General features: G+C 45.9%; 1 protein-coding gene across 1 annotated transcript; it reads left to right on the forward strand.

Annotated features, from left to right (window-relative positions):
* The first annotated feature begins 6,677 nt into the window (after positions 1-6,677).
* LOC139755558 (uncharacterized) lies at positions 6,678-18,543 on the forward strand. Its single transcript, XM_071674011.1, has 4 exons — positions 6,678-7,108; positions 8,582-8,661; positions 12,559-12,700; positions 13,301-18,543. Exons 1-4 carry the CDS (start codon positions 7,055-7,057, stop codon positions 17,015-17,017), a joined length of 3,993 nt encoding a protein of 1,330 aa, XP_071530112.1. The 5' UTR covers positions 6,678-7,054; the 3' UTR covers positions 17,018-18,543.
* The last annotated feature ends 790 nt before the right edge of the window (positions 18,544-19,333 follow it).

The following is a 19,333-nucleotide window of genomic DNA, read 5'->3' on the forward strand; positions in this document are numbered from 1 at the left end:
TGAAAACTCAAATCCATTAGAGGGATGTCTTACCACAGCACCCTTATCCCAGTAATGTCCCGACTGTAACGCAAGTGAAGGAAAGTGTAAAGAGTTGGGGATGAACGCGACAAACACATTGTACGAAAACAGCGGGTGATATCCGGCGCGTGGCTAGGTGCGGGCTAGGCTACAGGTGTACTTCCGCAGCCAGGAATAGTGGTGACTTGAGCCTCCTCATGTGGTCTTCATGTACCGCCACCGCTGCCGCACGTTACAGAAAAGAAGAGCAGCTATGATTCACGTGTCTCTGCTTATTTTCTTTCCCTTTTGCTGTTGCTTGTTCCCGTGCCCCAGCATGGAGTATCTGGTGTAGCAACATGGGAGTTAAAAATTGTGACGCGCGGGCGCATGTGTGGGCGTGGGCGAGGCGGGGGAAGGAGGAATTCAAGCGAGCTCCAGCGTGCGAGACACGGCAGGGATGATCTCCTGCCATCATTTGCAAGAAATGAACTTGACGTCTTTCTCTTTAGCATTTGGATGTATCAAGATTGCTAATCTCTACTGTAACATCTCACTCTCTTCCCCCTCTTCCTTTGATCACTCAGACGCTCCCTCCCCCACCTCAGACTCGTTTCTCCACCTCCTAATCTCCTCTTTCGTTATAGTTTGGTTGTTTGATATGCTAGCCTGTAATTACGTTACGGTGGGTCGACAGGCTCGGCTACTCTTCACATTTACTGCCTTGGCTTGCACGAGTGTGGAGCCGTGAGCCTCCTACACCTCGGGTTAGTATTGGATGCGATAGACAGGAAGACCTGGCTGGGAAATTATCATGCACTGGTGTTCAGTTGCCTTGGTTAGATAATTACTTTGACTTGGAATAGATAGTAATAGACTCAACAATTCCCGCGACGATTACACCTAAAATGCAATTTTTTTTTAATTTCCTGAATTATTTTGCTTAAGCTCGCTTACGGAGTTTCTATATCACATGAAATTTATACTTTATATGCATGCTTAATGAGAGAGAGAGAGAGAGAGAGAGAGAGAGAGAGAGAGAGAGAGAGAGAGAGAGAGAGAGCTACTCCACCAACGCGCTCACCTTGACAACATCACAGAAGCAGCAAGCAAGCGTTCGTTGTCCAAGTTTCGCTTCCCTGACTGCAATTTCCTTGAGAATGATAGCTTTCACTACCGTTGTTTAATCACAACACCAAGAATGAACATGATCATTAATCTTCAATCCTGTAAAGCCTCTCGAAGATATTCGAGAAACGTAGATGATTTTGATAAGCAGAAGAACCTGCGTACCTATGTAAGTAATCAGGTGTAAAGTGATGAAACAGGTGCGGAATGAAAATTAGCCATCGAAAATCTTTTGTAAATGTTTAAGACAGAAACTGCTCGGATCTGAGGGTGCTCACCCCGCCCTCCTGACCTGTGTTGCAGGTTTAGTTTGAAGGAAAAGACTTTTGAATCGTGGAAACAGTTTATAGTTTACATTTCACCCTCTATTGCCTCTTTTTTATACAAAATCAGTGACCATCTACAATACTTAGTCCCGAGTTTCAATAGATAGTTTTTTTTTTTACTATAGTAAGTGAGTTTGCGTATTTTGAGTATTACTGAAACCTAATGACCTCAAAGTAGTGAAAACTATAGTCAACAAAAATGAAAGGCAAATTCAAAATTGTGTACTCGTAATGATACGTAATGACTATGAAAAAAAGGGTTTTATGTAAACTAATAAAGCTTTGGAAGATCTGTTACAACAGGAGTAGTGTGGTATACAATATTGGATGTAATCTGGACGAGGTTGACCATAAAGTATTGGATATCCTCCGCCACCACCAGGTTACTAGTGAAGGATTACATAATGTGGAGCCGAGCCCGGCCCGGGCACGGCTGGTCTCAGACGTCGCCCTTGAACTGGTCAGGCTAGAGGAAGGGGAGGTGGGAGGGGGTGAGGTACAGGGGATGTGGGGAACAGGTGACGGAGCGGGGGAGAGAGTGGATGGGGAAGAGGAAAATACGAGGGTGCATGAAGGACGGTATAGAGACTAGCGTGGAGGGGATGATGGAGGGGCGGATGATTAGGGGAGGGTGTTATCAGGGGAGATGGTTTTAAGGGGACGGCTTAGTTAGGGGAGGAGTTGGTTAAGAAGTAGTAGCGAGGGACGGCATGGTTAGCAATGAATGGTTAGAAGAGGAGGTAGTAGGAGAGGGGTGGAGGTGCTGAAAGAGGAGTACTGAGGAAGAGGAGGAGGTGTGATGTGGGGACGAATAATGATGGGAGGGTTGGTTAGTTGGAGGGGGTGACGTTGGTTGGGGGGGGGGGGTGACGAGAGAGGGTCATGGGAATGGGGTAAGGTTAAGCGATTGTAGGAGAAGCGTGCATCGGAAGGAAACGTAATAGGAAACACGATGGTGAACAACAAAGTTATCTGCTGGAAGACCGTAGTGGTGTCCTGAGGTCATAATATCATTTGTGGACGAGACATGGCAGTAAAGCAGAAGGCTCTACCCCCAACCCCCACTTAACACCCTCTCTGGCACAGCAGGCGGCAGGAAAAAGCTGGGAAGGATCCATATGGAGTATGGAGAGAACATACCGACATGGAAGTTTTATAAGTGCGTAAGGCAATAATAACTTAATCAGATTCTGAAGCTCGGGAAGGGTGGCTAGGGAGAGGGATAGGGAGGGGAAGGGGTGGCTAGGCAAGGGAGTAGTGGGAGAGACGGGGGTGAGGGAAAGGGTTAGTGAGAGTACGGGATGGTAAGAGGAAGTGTGTCGAGGGGTAAAGTGGTGGGTGAAAGAGTGGTGGGGGACGAGTTGTGAGGGGAGCAGCAGTGAGGGAAGGGATGGTGAGGGAAGGGGTTACTGAGAGGAGGGGGTGGTAAGGGATGACGAGGAAAGAGGTGGTGAACGGAGGGGTTGTGAAGGAAAGGTAGTGAAGGGAGGAGTAATGAAGGAAGGGGTGGTGAGGGGAGGGTTTATGAAGCACCGCATCTACCTAAACTTGGTTCATCAGTCCCAGATCATCAGGTGTGAACATTAACATGACATGTCCTTGTTCCTCCCGAGAGGATCAGAGTTTCAGATTTCAGAAGTTTATTCTCGAAAGAAAATGGAAGGCCATCCACGGTAGGGTGGGTGAGGTGGCGAAAGACCTGTTGATAGTGGCCGTGCAGGTAGGTGTTGGTAGCGTCACGTGAGGTGTGCAGGTTCAGCAGATGGTGGAAATACGAGAGAGAGAGAGAGAGAGAGAGAGAGAGAGAGAGAGAGAGAGAGAGAGAGAGAGAGAGAGAGAGAATATGGTATGTGTCATGTGCTCCACCAGATCCTACCATGCTACACCAGGACCATCACTTTGATAGTAAGAGAGTGTCCGAGCCAATGTTTGGAGCGCCTGGTCCTCCACGCCTTGCTATACCCTCAGGTCTGTTACAAACACATTAAAGATGAAGATACTGAATTCCCTGGAGAACCTCCACACCAGGAACACCTAGCAAACACTTGCTACAATCTAAGTTGCTTTAGACTCACGCTACATTGTTTTACAGTGTTACTACACTAAACAGATTCGTTCGAGTCTGAAATATTCGATAAAACCATAAACCCAAACGTATGTCAACTTTACATACAATGCCGAGGCGCAAGTGGTTATGCAAATGCATACAGACACACGATTCTTTCGAGTGACATGTATCTCTGTTACACCCTTAAAAACTACGTGGCCCTGGTGGCAAGTGCAACACATACTGGCCACTAACACAACACACTCACCAGCAGCATACACGGCATGGCATCCACTCCTCCTCACCAAGTCTTTGAATATATAACTGACGCCACACAAATAGCTGGCTTGTTAAAGCCTTATCCAACTTGGCCAGACATGGTAAAACATGGACTGTATGTACTGTGTAAGAAACGAAAATAGATTACTTAACAGATTCATTAGACGCTAACTACGTGGCCTCGTTTGACGGTAGAGAATCAATTACTCGTTACAACTAAACTGCTTGCATACCGGAGTCGTGTAAAGATTCCTATAAGAACAGGAACAGTACAAGCATGAAAGATACGAATTAAGAGTTAAGGAAACTCTAGCACAAGCTTGGTGTACGAGTAAGTCAACAGTCAACCCAAACTGTCTATACTGCTGCGAGCGCCGAGACGTGAGCTGTTTATGTTCGTGTGTTAACTGTTTACCCAGAGGTTAACCAGACATATCTGTAACGTGTTTCCTCCCCTTCCCCCTATTATCACTCCTCCTCTGTCACACATTAAACCTTCACGTTACTTAGTGTCGTTCGTTGATATGTCGAGATGCTGTCAGCTTAGTCACACGGGTACAGTAATATCAATAATCAGAGAGAGAGAGAGAGAGAGAGAGAGAGAGAGAGAGAGAGAGAGAGAGAGAGAGAGAGAGAGAAGGCAGCCAACAAATTTGCCATCAGATCGGTCATAAGGTTCTCTGGCCTGGCTTCTCCTTGCTAAGGTTTGTTTACATTCTGAAGGAACAACCACGAGCAGTGTAAATACCGTTGGGGAATGACGTCACGCAAGTTAAACGGGTTGGCCATGAACTACAGTCTGGGCTCCTGGCGGCTCCTACTCCACGCAATCAACGCAGTGAAAGTCCCTCAGCACACATCACAGAATGAAGACTTGATGACAAACCAAGCTGCGACGTCATGAAGCCATGAACGGCTAGGAATTTCCTGCCATTTACGATGTACAGAAGACCGTCTTGGACGCTGCTCAAGAGCAACATAAACAATTCAAGGGTTCCATAAAGCGCAATTCATGTTAGAAGCTTCACTAACCTCGACCAACAGATGGAGTGACCTTACTGCAACATTGTCGAGAACAATGTTACCAACACGGGCGTCTCTTATGTACGATGACTGATACAGTTTAGTTGGGCCAGAGACGCGTTAGCCAGAGTGGATGCATCAGCCGTCAACACGACTGACACACACACACAGGCTGCCCGGAGGAGCCAGCAGTGGACCGCTCCAGATGTTTGAGGGGCCCCCACACCACCACCACTTTAAAGGGGGGCTATCATGTACTCTGCTCAGTTCGAGTATGACATTCTCTCTCTCTCTCTCTCTCTCTCTCTCTCTCTCTCTCTCTCTCTCTCTCTCTCTCTCTCTCTCTCTCTCTCTCTCTCTCTCAACACGGCCTATTCTTCGTAACTTTAGATTTTTCTGTGCTGAATGCTAATCCTGTCTGATTAGCAAAAATTCTTCATAAGTGCTCTCAAGTGAGTAGATATTTTCTCTATGTAGATGACACGAGAGTACATTGACCAACAGGATGCGAAGACAAAGAATTTCTACAAAAAAAAAAACCCACACTGTATGTGCTGTAGAAATGACCGGAAGAAAACCTACGGAAATCTGACAAGGAGATAACTCAGTACATAAGTAAGGGAAGGTTATCTACCCGACTTGAAAGTATTATGTAATCAGTGGACTCCTTGAACTGAAGTTTCTCATTCATCATAACTCCTATAACTTATAACCTAACTATAACCTAACCTAACCTCACTCTCTATGTTTACGCTGTAGGGTCCTTGTAAGAAGACGCTGATAAATATTACAGTGTTGTCTTTCTGGGAACCGACAGGAATATAAACAGAGGAAAACATCAAAGACCTGGGAGTTGTTACAAACGAGAAACATGAATTCAAGGAGTACACTGGTAAGACACTCCTTCCAAGCCAAATAATGAGCAGTATGGCAATGAGAACTTTCGCAACAAGACACTGAAAGCTGATGACAAAATCTAACGCATAAAAACGAATCCAAATCATGTACTGCTGGGAATAAACGCTAGAATGAATACAGAAACGCCTCACAGAGTTGATGGTCCGGATCATATGAACTCCCACGAGAAGCGGAAAGAACTTGAATCTTACACTTGATAGATGGAGGATGAGATGCATGATAATATAGCCATGGCAGGCAACAGGAGGAATGAAGAATAAAGCTTTGAATCTAAATGCATTGCATTAAGGATGGTACAGAATGATCAGATATGGAAACATACCAGAGAATGATATCAGATGATGATATACGAGTGTCCTGGAAAGATTATATAATGTGAAAAGATACGTGCATTGAGTTACCAGAGAAACGTATTAAAGATGACTAGACTCATGGCTGAAGTCAGTCCCTCACGAACCTCGGAGTAACAGATATGCAAGAGGAATGACAGGCGATGAAATAGAAGGATTTAATGAGAATTACATGCGGTGAGTGCTACCAGCTAACCCTGCCATTACCTTAATCTAAAGTCGTATGTACCTTAACGCATAGTCGTATGTACCACAACCTACAGACAGCTGTATGTACCGTAACGCATAGTTGTATGTACCATAATCTACAGTTGTATGCACATAAACTACAGTTGTATGTACCATAACCTACTGTTGGGTGTAAGACAACCAATGCATGAGCATATGGCGTGAGTATTGTATGTATATATATATATATATATATATATATATATATATATATATATATATATATATATGAAGTCAGAGGGTCTCCTGCCACTGACATGGTTACGGCCTGAAAATCGTGGCTGTGCGTACGGTCCCTCCCCCCTCGTCCATACCGTCACTCTCAACACTCTAACCTCGTTATCAACAGAGCACAACGTTAAACGCTTCCTTTTCAAGCAAGCGCACTTTGGCGGATGTAATATATTCCGCGTTAGGCAGCTGCCTGTGTTAGTCTGTAGTGGCCCTCACTAACGAGCACAGCGCATGAAACCGTATTATTTCGTGGTGTCGCTTAAAGTGCACAAAAACTTTATGAGTGTGATTGTAGATCTGACTGAGGGATGACTGTGTCCATCACTGTACAACGACTGTAAATAGTACAATCATTGAAATTAGAATTATATCAGAGACTGGAGCTAAAGTCGTCTCTTGTTCAAGTGACGGACGCACTTTGGAAATTAGACATCGATATTTTCGTGTGAACTAATGTTTGTCGGAGGTGAAGAAGAAGACTGCAGATGCTTCCCTAACGGTAGAAGGAGCGATCGTCCCTGATGGGGACGATACAGAGATCGTCCGGCATGGGAACGATACAACTGCTTCTTTTCGTGAGTGGTTTGTGGTGTTGTGTCCACGCGGATAGCGGACGGCAAGATACGTCTATCCCCAGACATGTATCCGTGGACTCTATTACTATCTACTCTAATCCTGGATGATATACCTGACCTATACCACAACCCTTGCACTCTTCATCCTAAGCAACACATCACGGCTGCACAGCATCTGCATGGAATATATAAATAGGGCTGATCCTTGTTAACCAGGGGCACCAGCCTAGCTGAGGGTGACACAACCTAGCAATGGCAGCTGCAAGTATACCGCAGCTGTTCCTCACCGTCTGCACTGAGCAGTAGATCTCAGCCTAAACTACAATATTCTGTCATACGTCAAGATCACCCTACAACTCTCAACCATCTCACACAACTCTGTAACCTCATGCCCTGTAGGCCTACAATGTTGTAGTTATTTCCTTTATTCTTTTATCCAAAAAAAAAATGAATACAGGAAGATTATTGTGTTGGATCTGTAGCTTCCAGATATCATTAACCCCAGACAACATCATTATACCAGCTTATGTAACATGTGTTGCGTAATCTTTGGATGAATTCATAGTTCATCTGATTGCTGGGGAGGTGGGGTGGGAGGAGAAGTCGGGCGGGGCGGGGCGGGGTAGGCCAAGTGTGGCTGGCGGGGCGAGATGGGCCAGGAGGTGTGGCTGACGGGGCGGGGTGAGCCAGGAGGTGTGGCTAATGGAGTGGGGTTGGGAGAGACGGCTAGGATTTTTGGCTGGCGGGGCGGGACGGGCTAGGAGGTGCGGCTGGCGGGGCGGGGCGGGGCGGGGTGGGCCAAGACAGGGGAAGGAGGGCGGGGTCTAGATCCTAGCGAGGCGCTCCTGAAGCCACAGAATGTTGGCATATCTCGCTCTGAGCAGCACACTATCGTGGTTGTGAATATGGTGTGGTGTGGATGGATGGCATGGCCGGGTGGTGTGGGTGGGTGGTGTGGGTGGATGGCATGGCCGTGTGGTGTGGGTGGATGGCATGGCCGTGTGGTGTGGGTGGATGGCATGGCCGGGTGGTGTGGTTGGATGCCATGGCCGCGTGGTGTGGGTGGATGGTATGGCCAGGTGGTGCGGGCGGATGGTATTGCCGGGTGGTGTGGGCGGGTGGTGTGGGTGGATGGTATTGCCGGGTGGTGTGGGCGGGTGGTGTGGGTGGATGGTATGGGCGGGTGGTGTGGGCGGATAGTGTGGGTGTCGTGTGTTCTAGTGTGACGTGGTCCCTCTCATCCACCCTGAACGTTAACCTTGTCTTAGGAAACTAAGAATTCACCGGATGCTATGCCACACTGGAACCTTCGTCTCACCTGTATCACAGTAATCCTTCCTCCCACTGAACATCCAGTATCCCTATTGCTCTTATTATCAAACTTTATAAAGCATCAGTCACCTGTGTATACTGCGTGAACTCGTGTATCAGGCAACATCAAGACTTTCTTTTACGTATGTGGCAACGTTGCAGGTGGTGACGTCATGCATGGGATGGTCACTGCCGGCGGCCTCGAGCTCAGCGACTCCGACGGCCACACATTACCCTCTCAGGTTAGTGCAGTCCCCCAAATAATTTAGGTTTTCTCTGATTTTAATTTTGCTTAAACTGTCTATTGATTGGTTTTCTTTTATTGATTCACAAGTCGTATTTCATTTCACATGTATTGTAATGAATATTCGCAATTGCACCTAATAAAGATGTTCATAATCAGTCATATATATATATATATATATATATATATATATATATATATATATATATATATATATATATATATATATATTAGGTTACTGGGAACCCCAGATCTTCGTCAGCCTTCGGGGTTGGGGTAGGGGACCATCCCTTTACCCATATAGATGAGAGGCAGTTAATGGTAACACACAACCAAAATACCCCGCGAGCAGTCGTTATTCATGAGGATTGGTTGGTACCGTTTCTGGCATCGTGTAGCAGGCCTGCCACCCCGTGCGAAGACCATAGAACTACGCCATGTGTCCACTCTATGGACGCGAGCGCCTTCGGTTAGCGTTTACTGAAAGGGGGAAAGGGGGTTTTCCGTTCCTCTTAGAAACGCATCTGTTATTTCGGCACGCAACCCTCCTGGCAGGGGGAAGCAGTACCAGTCTCCAGCAAGGTGTAGCGCCACCCACGCCTCTTGCCTGACCGGTAGGTAGGTGTCCAGCTATAGAGGCGGTTGCCAGACAGACACACGGACACACACAACCAGATTCCCCGCTCCTCTCCCTCCCTCCCCACCTCCTGGGATACCACTCGTCCAGTGTAGGAAAGATTATCTATTTCTTTTACACGACCTTTTGTTCGGTTTTCTTTTTTTTTCATGATCGAAACATTCTCACGCATGTTAGAGTGAAATTCTAATTAAGTATCTTCTGTATAACATAGCATTGCTATACATACGAGAGATATAACTTCATGACAGAAAGTGTTTATGCAAATCGAGAAATAACTGGATTATAAAAGAGTCAGTTAGTAGTGACTTCCTTATCGTTGTCTTAATACTGGTGCCTTTCATAGCATCCTAAAGCTGCTCCATAAATGCCCATAAATGTAGTGGATAACGACGTAACAAGACGAGGACGGATGTCCAAATGCGGTCGAGTTTCCTAAGTATCAGAGGAGAGACATCCCCGACACCTAGGGAAATGGTGGATATCCTACGTCTCTCCTGCCAGATTCACTGCTGGCAGGACCTTCAGCGGCTTCACTTGTCCCAGTTGGTCATCGTGTGCTCGTGGCCTGGTGCTGCACTTGGACCAGAGAGAGAGAGAGAGATGAAGCTAGGATATCCTTAATCTTCAGCCAGCAGCATGGGATTCAGCGGGTCATATTTTTTCCTTGAACGAATCACACGACATGATCGAATCAAGACTGAGTTTAACACCGCTGCTGGACAGTGGGAGTTGATGATGCACCTGTCGTAGGTACGCTTCAGCGAGTCCTGGTTCGGTCGCATTCCTTATCATCTCTAACACGACACCTGATCTTACAGCAGCCATCTCTAACATGCTGATAACCGCATATAACTAAACATAATAACAACGCACTTCATATCACCGAGTCTATTTTCGATTTATCACCTAAGTCCATTTCCATTTTATCACTTCAATTTCCTTTTTCTCCGAGCCACTTATCCATTCAGTGGGTGCCTCCCTGACACTATCGAGTCTGTGAACGATCTTCGAACACTTATAGGTTGGTTGATAATGCCAGTGTGAGCCTTGTAGCTGAACTTGTTAATGCTACAAGCCATTGGGACAACACGTAGTTCGTCAGACATATTTCCAGCGTGAAAAATTTTTCCAAAATTAGATGTAATAAGATCGAATCTAAGCTGGGAATTATCAGTTTGGAAGTTTTTTAAATTCTGCTGATTAGAAATGGAAGTGAACATCATGTAATATTTGGCAGCGCTTCATACAAGTAAATAAACACTTAATTGTAGATTCATTGATGATAGTGCACAACGCTAATATTCTGATAATCTATGAAAATAGATAGGCAAAAGGAAATAATAAAGTGAAATGCAGGTGGTAAGGACTCGGAGAGAGGCACTGCCTGGAGGTGACCCAACCTATGTTGGGATGGGGCTGTTCTCGTTGTGGTCTGTTCGAGCACTGATGGGTACGTTTCGGTTGAGATGTCGACCTGCAACTCGGAGACGAGGGCTATCTGGTGGTAGGAGGTGCCGATGGTGAGGTTGGTGCAGTAGCTTCTCGTGCTGATGAATGAAGCTCAGGTGATGGTTGGAGAGAGTTGGGAGGACCAGTTTGTTGAACTGCTCTTGTTAAGTAATGTAAGGGTCAAGGATGATCTTGTGTTTGCTTTTCTCTGTGCCTTTTCTCGTAGCCCCTTTCGTGTGGTAAACTAGGGTGAAAACCCGTCACGAAGTACACAGATGAGCGTGACAAGAATGAAAGGTATGGATGCTATTTACTCCATCTGTAGGGAGGCTAAGGTGTCTTGAGTCGACGAAGGACGTGGAGCCGATAGCTGAGCAGGAAACGTGATAGAAACCATCCTGCCTCTCTCACTCGGAGACTCTGAGCGAGAGCACTGCCTCCCCAGTGGTGCCAGCTATCAGGCAAGCCACACTTAATTTCCTGAGCGAGTATCAGTGGAAAACCAGCTCGGACCGCCGGCCGCTGACGCAGAAGACAGACACAAGGTACCATACCATCCCTGGTACCTGCCACATCCAGCTGATGAAAATGTAATTTATTTCAGTCCATTCTAGTTACTAGTACAATTCCACGAGCGGCTCAGAGGTGAGTGACCGTCATGAGGATCCGTTTTGCATTATCATTTCTCCTCCTCGGAGCGGAACGCCCGCTGTTGCCTCAGCCGTACACTGTGTAATACACTCGCTCACCGTGGATTTGTAAGTCTCGCTGACTGAGTGCCCTTGCGCGTATCTCCCACAGGAAGGGTTACAGCAAGACCCAGCGCTTCGCTAGTAACACACGACAGCCTCCTTGAACTGGCCAGGGCGCTACCCATGACTGAGGAGGGCGAAACTAGGTCGACTGCATTAGCCAATGGGACAACCTGGCCTATGAGCCAAACTGGCCAGGGCGTTAGTGTGGCACGTAGACTAACCTAGCCGTCACCTACAAACTCATGACCTTCCTTTCCTAGTGGCCGATCTCTTGCAGACTCCTTGCAACTAACCGAACTCCTAATACGTGAAACGTAAATAGTTTTGTGAATCAATATTGCTTCTGTTATCCGAAATATTCTCTCTCAGATGTACTCTGAGGTCGACTATGTAACCGCGACTACCTGAGATCTATGTGAAATTGGTCATTTAGGATCGAAATAAAGTAAGATTTATATTACGCCAGTTTCTATCAAGCAGCTAACCTTATTAGTTACTTGTTACTAGCAGAATACAAGTTCACCAGAGACGCTCCACCTTAACACTGGAAATGAAGAAGTTATAAATTACCAACAATAATTAAGTTCCGACACCGATATCCGCCAGCAGGCCACCTCACCACGGCTGGTGGCTTGTGGTAGCTTACTCATGCTATACGTAAGCCGGTTCACCACTCATCGTGTCTTGTGGTGCTTAAGATACACGTCATCACGTCACTTCACCAAGGTTCATGCCATGGTGCACGTCACCTGACCACGCCTCACGTCATTTGACGTCTGTTTACACGGGACGAGATTGGACCTGTCGTAGAGACGACAGTTACGTGTCATTTACAATGTGGCATATGATCAACAATTTACTCGTGTTATAATCTTTCCTCAGGTTCATGTAGTTAGTTATCTGAGACTCCCCAAGCGATGCAACATTACCTTTTGATGTTCTCAATCCCGGCAGTTGGCAGGTGTTGCTTTATGTATACGAATATTCAGATGGTTTCTATACTTACGTCAGTAATGAGGTAAAAGACTCGCTCTCTGTATTGTTGTTGCAGGCATCCAACCACAGTTCCCGCTCAAGTGTCATGTTCGTTGCTTGTCCAAAAGTGGAAGACGCAGAAAATGAAACCTCGGAGAATGTCTCCTGGACACAGATGGCAGGAGAACTATGCCAGGTTACCAAGGCAGCTGCAAGAGGTGAGGGAAGATGTATTACGTCCACGTTGGTCTGTCGTTATGCTTGGTAAGTAATGTATTAGGCTACTGTGTAGAATTTCTTCAGGAAGTCAAATGACTGCAAAGCTCAAGCAGAACTACGTGGGCGAGCTGAGGAAGTAAGGAATAGGTCAGTAGCCTAGCTACAACAGAGTGAATTTTGAGAAAGAGCAGGACAGACGATCGCTACATGATGCGTCCACTAACATTAATACCCGAAGGTAAACAATATATTTCTACCTGGATTTTGGCTTAAAGAAAAGTAACGGGAAATTGATTGCTTTGTTGGCATTCAACATTTTTGCATGAGAAATGTAGAGTCCATGATAAGCCAGGATAATATGTTAACATCCAGCCTTTGGTAAGAAACTAGACTGAAAAGCTGGATGAATGAAGTTGATCATCCAAAGGTAATTCTATTAAAAAAAAACTTTCTGAGGAGGGGAAAGAGAGAGAGAAATATTCCAGACGACAATAAAGCTGATACTCAAGCTGTTTCTCTCAGACTGGAAGTCAACAAACAATAAGATTATGAATTCTGACTTTCCGGTGGCGATGTCTTACTGATGTTGATGTCCTCAGGTACGTGATGTGCAGCACAAGTCGTCAGTGTTATCAGCAGGCGAAGCCAGACACCTTGACCGTCAGGAAGAAGTTTTTAGGTCTGCCTCCCTGACGCCTGCATCTCACTCTGCACGATATCCTGCCACTCTGTCCTTTGTGGTAGACAAGTCTGTGTATCCTTCAGCCAATGCCTACACCTCCCAAGCCTCTTCTCTTCCTAGTTTTTCTTCGTACTCTTGGTCATTATCTTCCACTCTCTCCTGGCCACAGTATTCTTCGTACTCTTCTCATTATCCATCCTCATCTTCGAGGTTATCTAGAGACAGAGTAGCAAGGTCTTCCTCCTCGGTATTACATCCATCTTCTCTCTCCTATAGTGTCTCTCCTGGGGATATGTCCTTCAAGGTGCGACCTTCCTGGCTGCAGGTGATCCTTGACAATAGCTCCTCAGGGGCGGCACGACGCTCACCACCCACCGAAGCCCCGTTACAGGATGCGCTCATCCCGTCCTCAAACACTATGGCAATCAAGCTCCCTTCACTTCCTCTTTCCGGAGATCATGTTTTGCCACCAGCTTCACCATTATCCCTGGAGTCTGAAGGTCTGCTTTTCCTGTCTGAAGACGCCACTTCTGCTTCTATTCCCAAGTCTTCTCGTCCAATCAATGTATCTGTTCCACATCCTTTTCTTCTGTCATATACTCCAGCATCTTTGAATTTCATCTCTCCTCAGTTTCCCAATTCCTCCTTTTCCTCCGACGTTACGAATTTATTCTCCATCTTTGCGATATCGTCGCCCATCCAACGATCCCAGAACGAAGCTGATGAACATCAAAAGTCCAGCTCCTCTGAAACCGAAGGTAAAACTTACCCTGAGAATACCCTGGCCATCTTAAGCCACCATCCCTCAACTGGAGCCAACAGTAACCACACGATCGGCGGAAAAACAGAAGAACTCGGCCGTGATTTACTGGACGGTAGAGATAAGCATTCCCCCAGCGTAATATCAGATGCTGACGAGCCACTGACCTGGAGGAACCTTGACGTGGCTCTGGACGGGACGAGTCCAAAGACCAGACATAAAGCTGCTTATGACGTGTTATCTGAAACGGGATGGAACAGGTTTATTGCCAAATACTCTAATCCTGTCGCCACTGATGTGACGTCCGTAGCAATTTTAGGAGAAGCAACTGAAAGAAATTTCCTAGGAAATGCATCGGACACAAGAAATGAAATGACTCTTACATCTCGGTTCTTTCCCTCACTAGACAGTGTCGCAAATGTCACACTTCAACGTAATCCTTCTATGACTGGTGACGTTAACGTCACACTACGACATAATCTTCCTGTGGACGGTGACGTTAACGTCACGTCACGGCATAATCTTCCTATGGACGGTGACGTTAACGTCACATCATGGCATAATCTTTCAACGGACGGTGATGTCAACATCGCATCTCTACATAACCCTGTCATGGATCGTGACGTCGACATCATAACACAACCTAATCCTCCAATGGACGTAAACATCACGTCTCAACGTAACTCCTCATTGGACGGCGACGTTAATGTCACATCGCAATATTCACCGAACACAGAGCAAGCTGTCACTGGCATGAGAAGCGACAGCAGCTCTGAGCAGAATGTTATAACTCTCTCTAAAGTCGAAGCGATACAGTCCAAGCCGATGGAGGTAAACTCTTCTCAACCACTCGAGCAAGAATCCTCCAGGCAGACTTTACAGAAGCCAGAGTCGACCGAGAACGACCAAGAAGAGCAGGCTACTCCAGCGGAAGATCCCGGATCAGGGGTAAACATTGGTGTGAGCACGACGGAGGATCTCGACTCAGATGCTGATTATTATCAAACTAAAGAATCACGATTCGATGTAGATATTCACACTAAACCGAAATCCAAGGCTGATGATGCTTTCAGCGTCAGTAGTCAAAACGAATCCACTTCAGTTGCTAGCAGAACAGATATGATAGACGGACTGAGAAGCAATGAGTCTATCTTAAACTTTGGTTTTGAGAATGAACTGGTAACATTGGTTAATGGGACCATAAGGGACACCGAGGTCAATGAGACAGACATTAGGAACCTCCAAGGTATGGCAAATATCTGGCCTCTTGAGATCCAACTCTCCCCTCCTCTTCCAGACAACACAACCCGGTCCTTGCGGCTGACCAAGTCCCTCAGGTTGAACACATCCCTCCCCAACACCCAAGACTCTGTCATTCCACTTGGACAGATCGAGTCCACGTCAGGCTTGGAACCTGGACACTCATTCTTTCCAGACAATTTGACTTCTGACGCCCTGATATCAACTCACGACTATCACTTCAGCCCGCAAGAGGGTGCTGATCATCACTTTGAGAAAGTCTTACAAAGTCGCAAATCTATCGGTTCCCAACCTACTCCAGAACCAAACACTGGTGAGCCACATGACGGTCCCATCGACGCCCTCAGTCGTTGGAATCTCCTCTCGAAGGTCGACGCCAATGCTGAAAGCGACATCCAAAGCTCAAGCTTTGACGACAGTCTGTTGAAGGGATTGATGGGGAGGATCATGTCGCTCTGGGATTCGTTTACGAGGCAAACGAAACCGGAGGAGATGGGACGAGATATGACATATGAACAGCATGACCAGACTGAGGAGCCTGGAACCCCATCCCTGCCCTCTTTTCAGCTGACACCAGCACAAAGGATGCATAGGTATATGCTGGAAGCTTACCTGCAGTCAATGGAAAAGTACATAAAGCAATTAGAAACAAATGTGAGGCGAGAGAAAACACGTACCAAAACATTCATGTCAGAAACTAAGCCAAGAGAGGCATTCACGAGACCACTGGAAACACAACAAAAACAATTGGGAACACTCACACAACCATTAGAAACACACACATTGCCGCAGCTGATGCGTACTGACTTTCAGGAGACGTACATAGGAGCTGCGGCCAACATCGAGCCCCCTCACCTCCAGCAGTATCCTCCACACCACAGTGAGGGAAGCTTCCTCCAACCACCTCTCCAGAGACCCAGCCAGACACACCTATTGACCCAGGCCACTAGCGGAGCCCTGGCTGACGGAGGGCACCTGGGAGACATTCAGACACCACCTGGTGGAGACAGCAATCATCATCAAGTGGGTGGTGGTGGAGACAGCAGAAGTTTCCGGGCGGGTGATGGAGACAGCAGACATCACCTGGTGGGTGGTGGTGGAGACAACAGACATCACCAGTCAGGTGACGGTGGAAACAGCAAACATCAGCAGGCTGGTGGGGGTAGACACAGTAAACATCACCGGACAGTTGGTGAAGTCAGCAAACATCACCAGATGGGTGTGGAAGAAACCAGACATTACCAGACTAATGTTGGAAGCAGAATAGTAGATTTGCGGGTTGTTGAAGATACTATAAGAGACCCCAAAGCATATGAAATCAGAACTGGAGATGAAAAAGCTGCTGGAGAGAGATCAGGTCCCCCGTGGAATGTAGACAAAAGAGGAAGTAGCCAGGCTCATGTGGCTGAAGGCCCAGACCTCCAGGCTGTTGGGAACAGCAGACGGGCTATTCAAGCTGACCTGGACTTCAGAGGACATCCTCGTGCATCCATCGGCCTTCTAGGGGACCCCTTTCTTGTTGTGGATGCCCCTGACCTCTCACGAGGGCCCCTGACCATGCCTCATAGAGGGGCCCTCTCACGGAAGCTCCAGGCCCCTCAAAGGGGCCTGTGATTTCTGAAGGGCTTCTGACTTCCTACAAGGCCCTCGACTTTTCAAAGAGGTCTTTGACCTCTCATTGGGGCCTCTGACCCGATAGAGGGCTTCTGAACGCCCAAGAGGCCCCTGACTTCTCACAGATGTCCTTGGCTGAATATTAGGCCTCTGACTTCTTACAGAGGTGTCTGACTTCTCATGGGGATGTCTGACCTAATTGGAGCCTTCTGACCTCCCCATGGAGTCCCCCGACTCCTCAGAAAGGTCCCTGACCTCTCACGGGGACAGCTGATCTAATAGGAGTCTTTGACCTCCCATGGGATACCCTGCCTTCCCACAGATTGATTGATTATCTGCCGCGCCAACAACAAAGGTTATTAGTGGCAAAATTCAGTTAAAAAAGAAACAAAATATCTATACAACAAGAGTGAAAATACTTGTTCATAAATATTTTATTCTAGTCAAAATAATGGATTTAAAACAGCTGATAAAATTTCAAAATTTACAATAGAAATCTATTTGAAATAATCATATCTCTTACAAATTAGTTTCCCTCAGGAAACTAATCAAATTGAAAACATCACAATCTTTCCCCATTTCACTCTCTCCCCAGAATAAGGGAGGATTAAGAATTTTCACCCACAGGCCCTGAGTACCACACAGCTTTCCACAACACGAGCAGCTTCTTAAATGGCACCTGACACTTTTCACGGAGGGAAGGTTAGTGGTCTCCTGCCATTAACCAGACATGAGCCAATCTTGTGTGTCCGAGCCTCAGCCTTGCCAGAACCACTTGCGAGTCAGTTCCTCAGCCTTGCCAGAAACACTTATGTGTCAGATCTTCATCCTTGCCAGAACCGCTGTAGAGAACATCCGTCACCCACCTGCCAAGGTCTACGCTAATTCTTTGCACCTTATTGTATGTTGTCGGTTTCACTTCTCACTGAGGTTCTTGACCTATCAGTAAGGCTAACCTCCCACGGACACTCCTGACTTCTAACTCCTGACCTCCAACTCTAGCTCTTGATCTCCCACGGGGACCTCTGACTTTTCACAGAGGTTCCTCCTTACGTCTCACGAAGCCTTTTGACCTTCCATGGGGACCCCTAACCTCCCACTAGGGTCCCTGAGATTATCATACACGGGTCCTAGCCTATTCAGGGGCCTCCGACTTTAGTATTGATCGAATTCATTTTGGCAAGATACATAAACAGTGAACCTATCTAAACATTTCACTGAGAACAGTACACTAAGTATATTCAGATACTTATATCCAATTGTTCGATAGCAAAATAAATTCCAGTAATTCCCCAAAACACCAGCTCTGATGATGATGATGCACATGAAGTTATTTCTAGTTTCTGAAGTCAAAATATTTTCATAGATATATTTCAGCGACATATACCTAGTCTCAGAATATTCTTTCCTAATAAACTTCAAGTTAGATTTTCAAATATGATTTTCAAAAGTATTTTCTTTAGTGATATAAATGTGTCCAGGAAGTATATCTCCCTACTGATATGAAATAAAGATAATTAGAATTTGACGATTTTTCAAGACAACCCGACAGTGTTATGGACTGGAAACATCGCGATAATGACAAATACGAAATTTCTCATGTACAATTCTTCAATATATCAATGAAACATTTGGAATTATATGGCGATAATAACAGAACTAGATAGCTCTTAAAACACTAAAAAATTTGAATGTTCTATAAATTTCGTTGAATTTTGTTATATATTGCAATTATCACTTGTACTGCGGTATAGATCAGGGGCTTTCAAAGTGGGCTCTTCAAAAGCTTGATGTGGTATCATTTTGACACATTGTTTCAATAAAGAAATTTCATGGCCTCAAAAAGTTTGAAAATTCCTGATATAGATTACCGAGTTGAGACGTTCATTTGGGTAAATGCATAATAAATGAGCATATTCATATATGTCTTTGGGGATACCACGTGAAGTATATCCAAATGCTATTTCCTATGTGGTCCTCATAATCAAAATGATTGATGGCACCGAATGAAGTATATCAACGAAAGGGTGCAAAAAAAATAGGCTAGATTCAAAGTAAAATATCCCATCCAAAATCTAATGTCAAGGAAGTGAGCACACTTACTATCATCAATGTAGAATTAAAAATGTAACAAACACATAGATCATTAGCATCTAACGGGCTTGAGCAATTGATGAATATATATTATCAACATGATTAGTTTCTTCAATTGTAAGTACTGAATTCTGTTGCAGTCGGTGACCACAAATTCATATGCTTGCGAATTTCTGAGAAAGAGGAATGGTACTGTGCTGAAAGCTAATAAAAATTAAATAT

The sequence above is a fragment of the Panulirus ornatus genome, chromosome 19, assembly GCF_036320965.1.
Source record: "Panulirus ornatus isolate Po-2019 chromosome 19, ASM3632096v1, whole genome shotgun sequence".
Lineage (NCBI taxonomy): Eukaryota > Metazoa > Arthropoda > Malacostraca > Decapoda > Palinuridae > Panulirus > Panulirus ornatus.

Excerpts from the sequence above, each read along its gene's own strand:
- LOC139755558 (XM_071674011.1), top strand. The coding sequence starts at position 7,055 with ATGGGGACGATACAGAGATCGTCCGGCATGGGAACGATACAACTGCTT. Across the intron at positions 7,109-8,581 it reads CGATACAACTGCTTCTTTTC|GTGGTGACGTCATGCATGGG; the intron begins GTGAGTGGTTTG and ends GCAACGTTGCAG. Across the intron at positions 12,701-13,300 it reads TACCAAGGCAGCTGCAAGAG|GTACGTGATGTGCAGCACAA; the intron begins GTGAGGGAAGAT and ends TGATGTCCTCAG.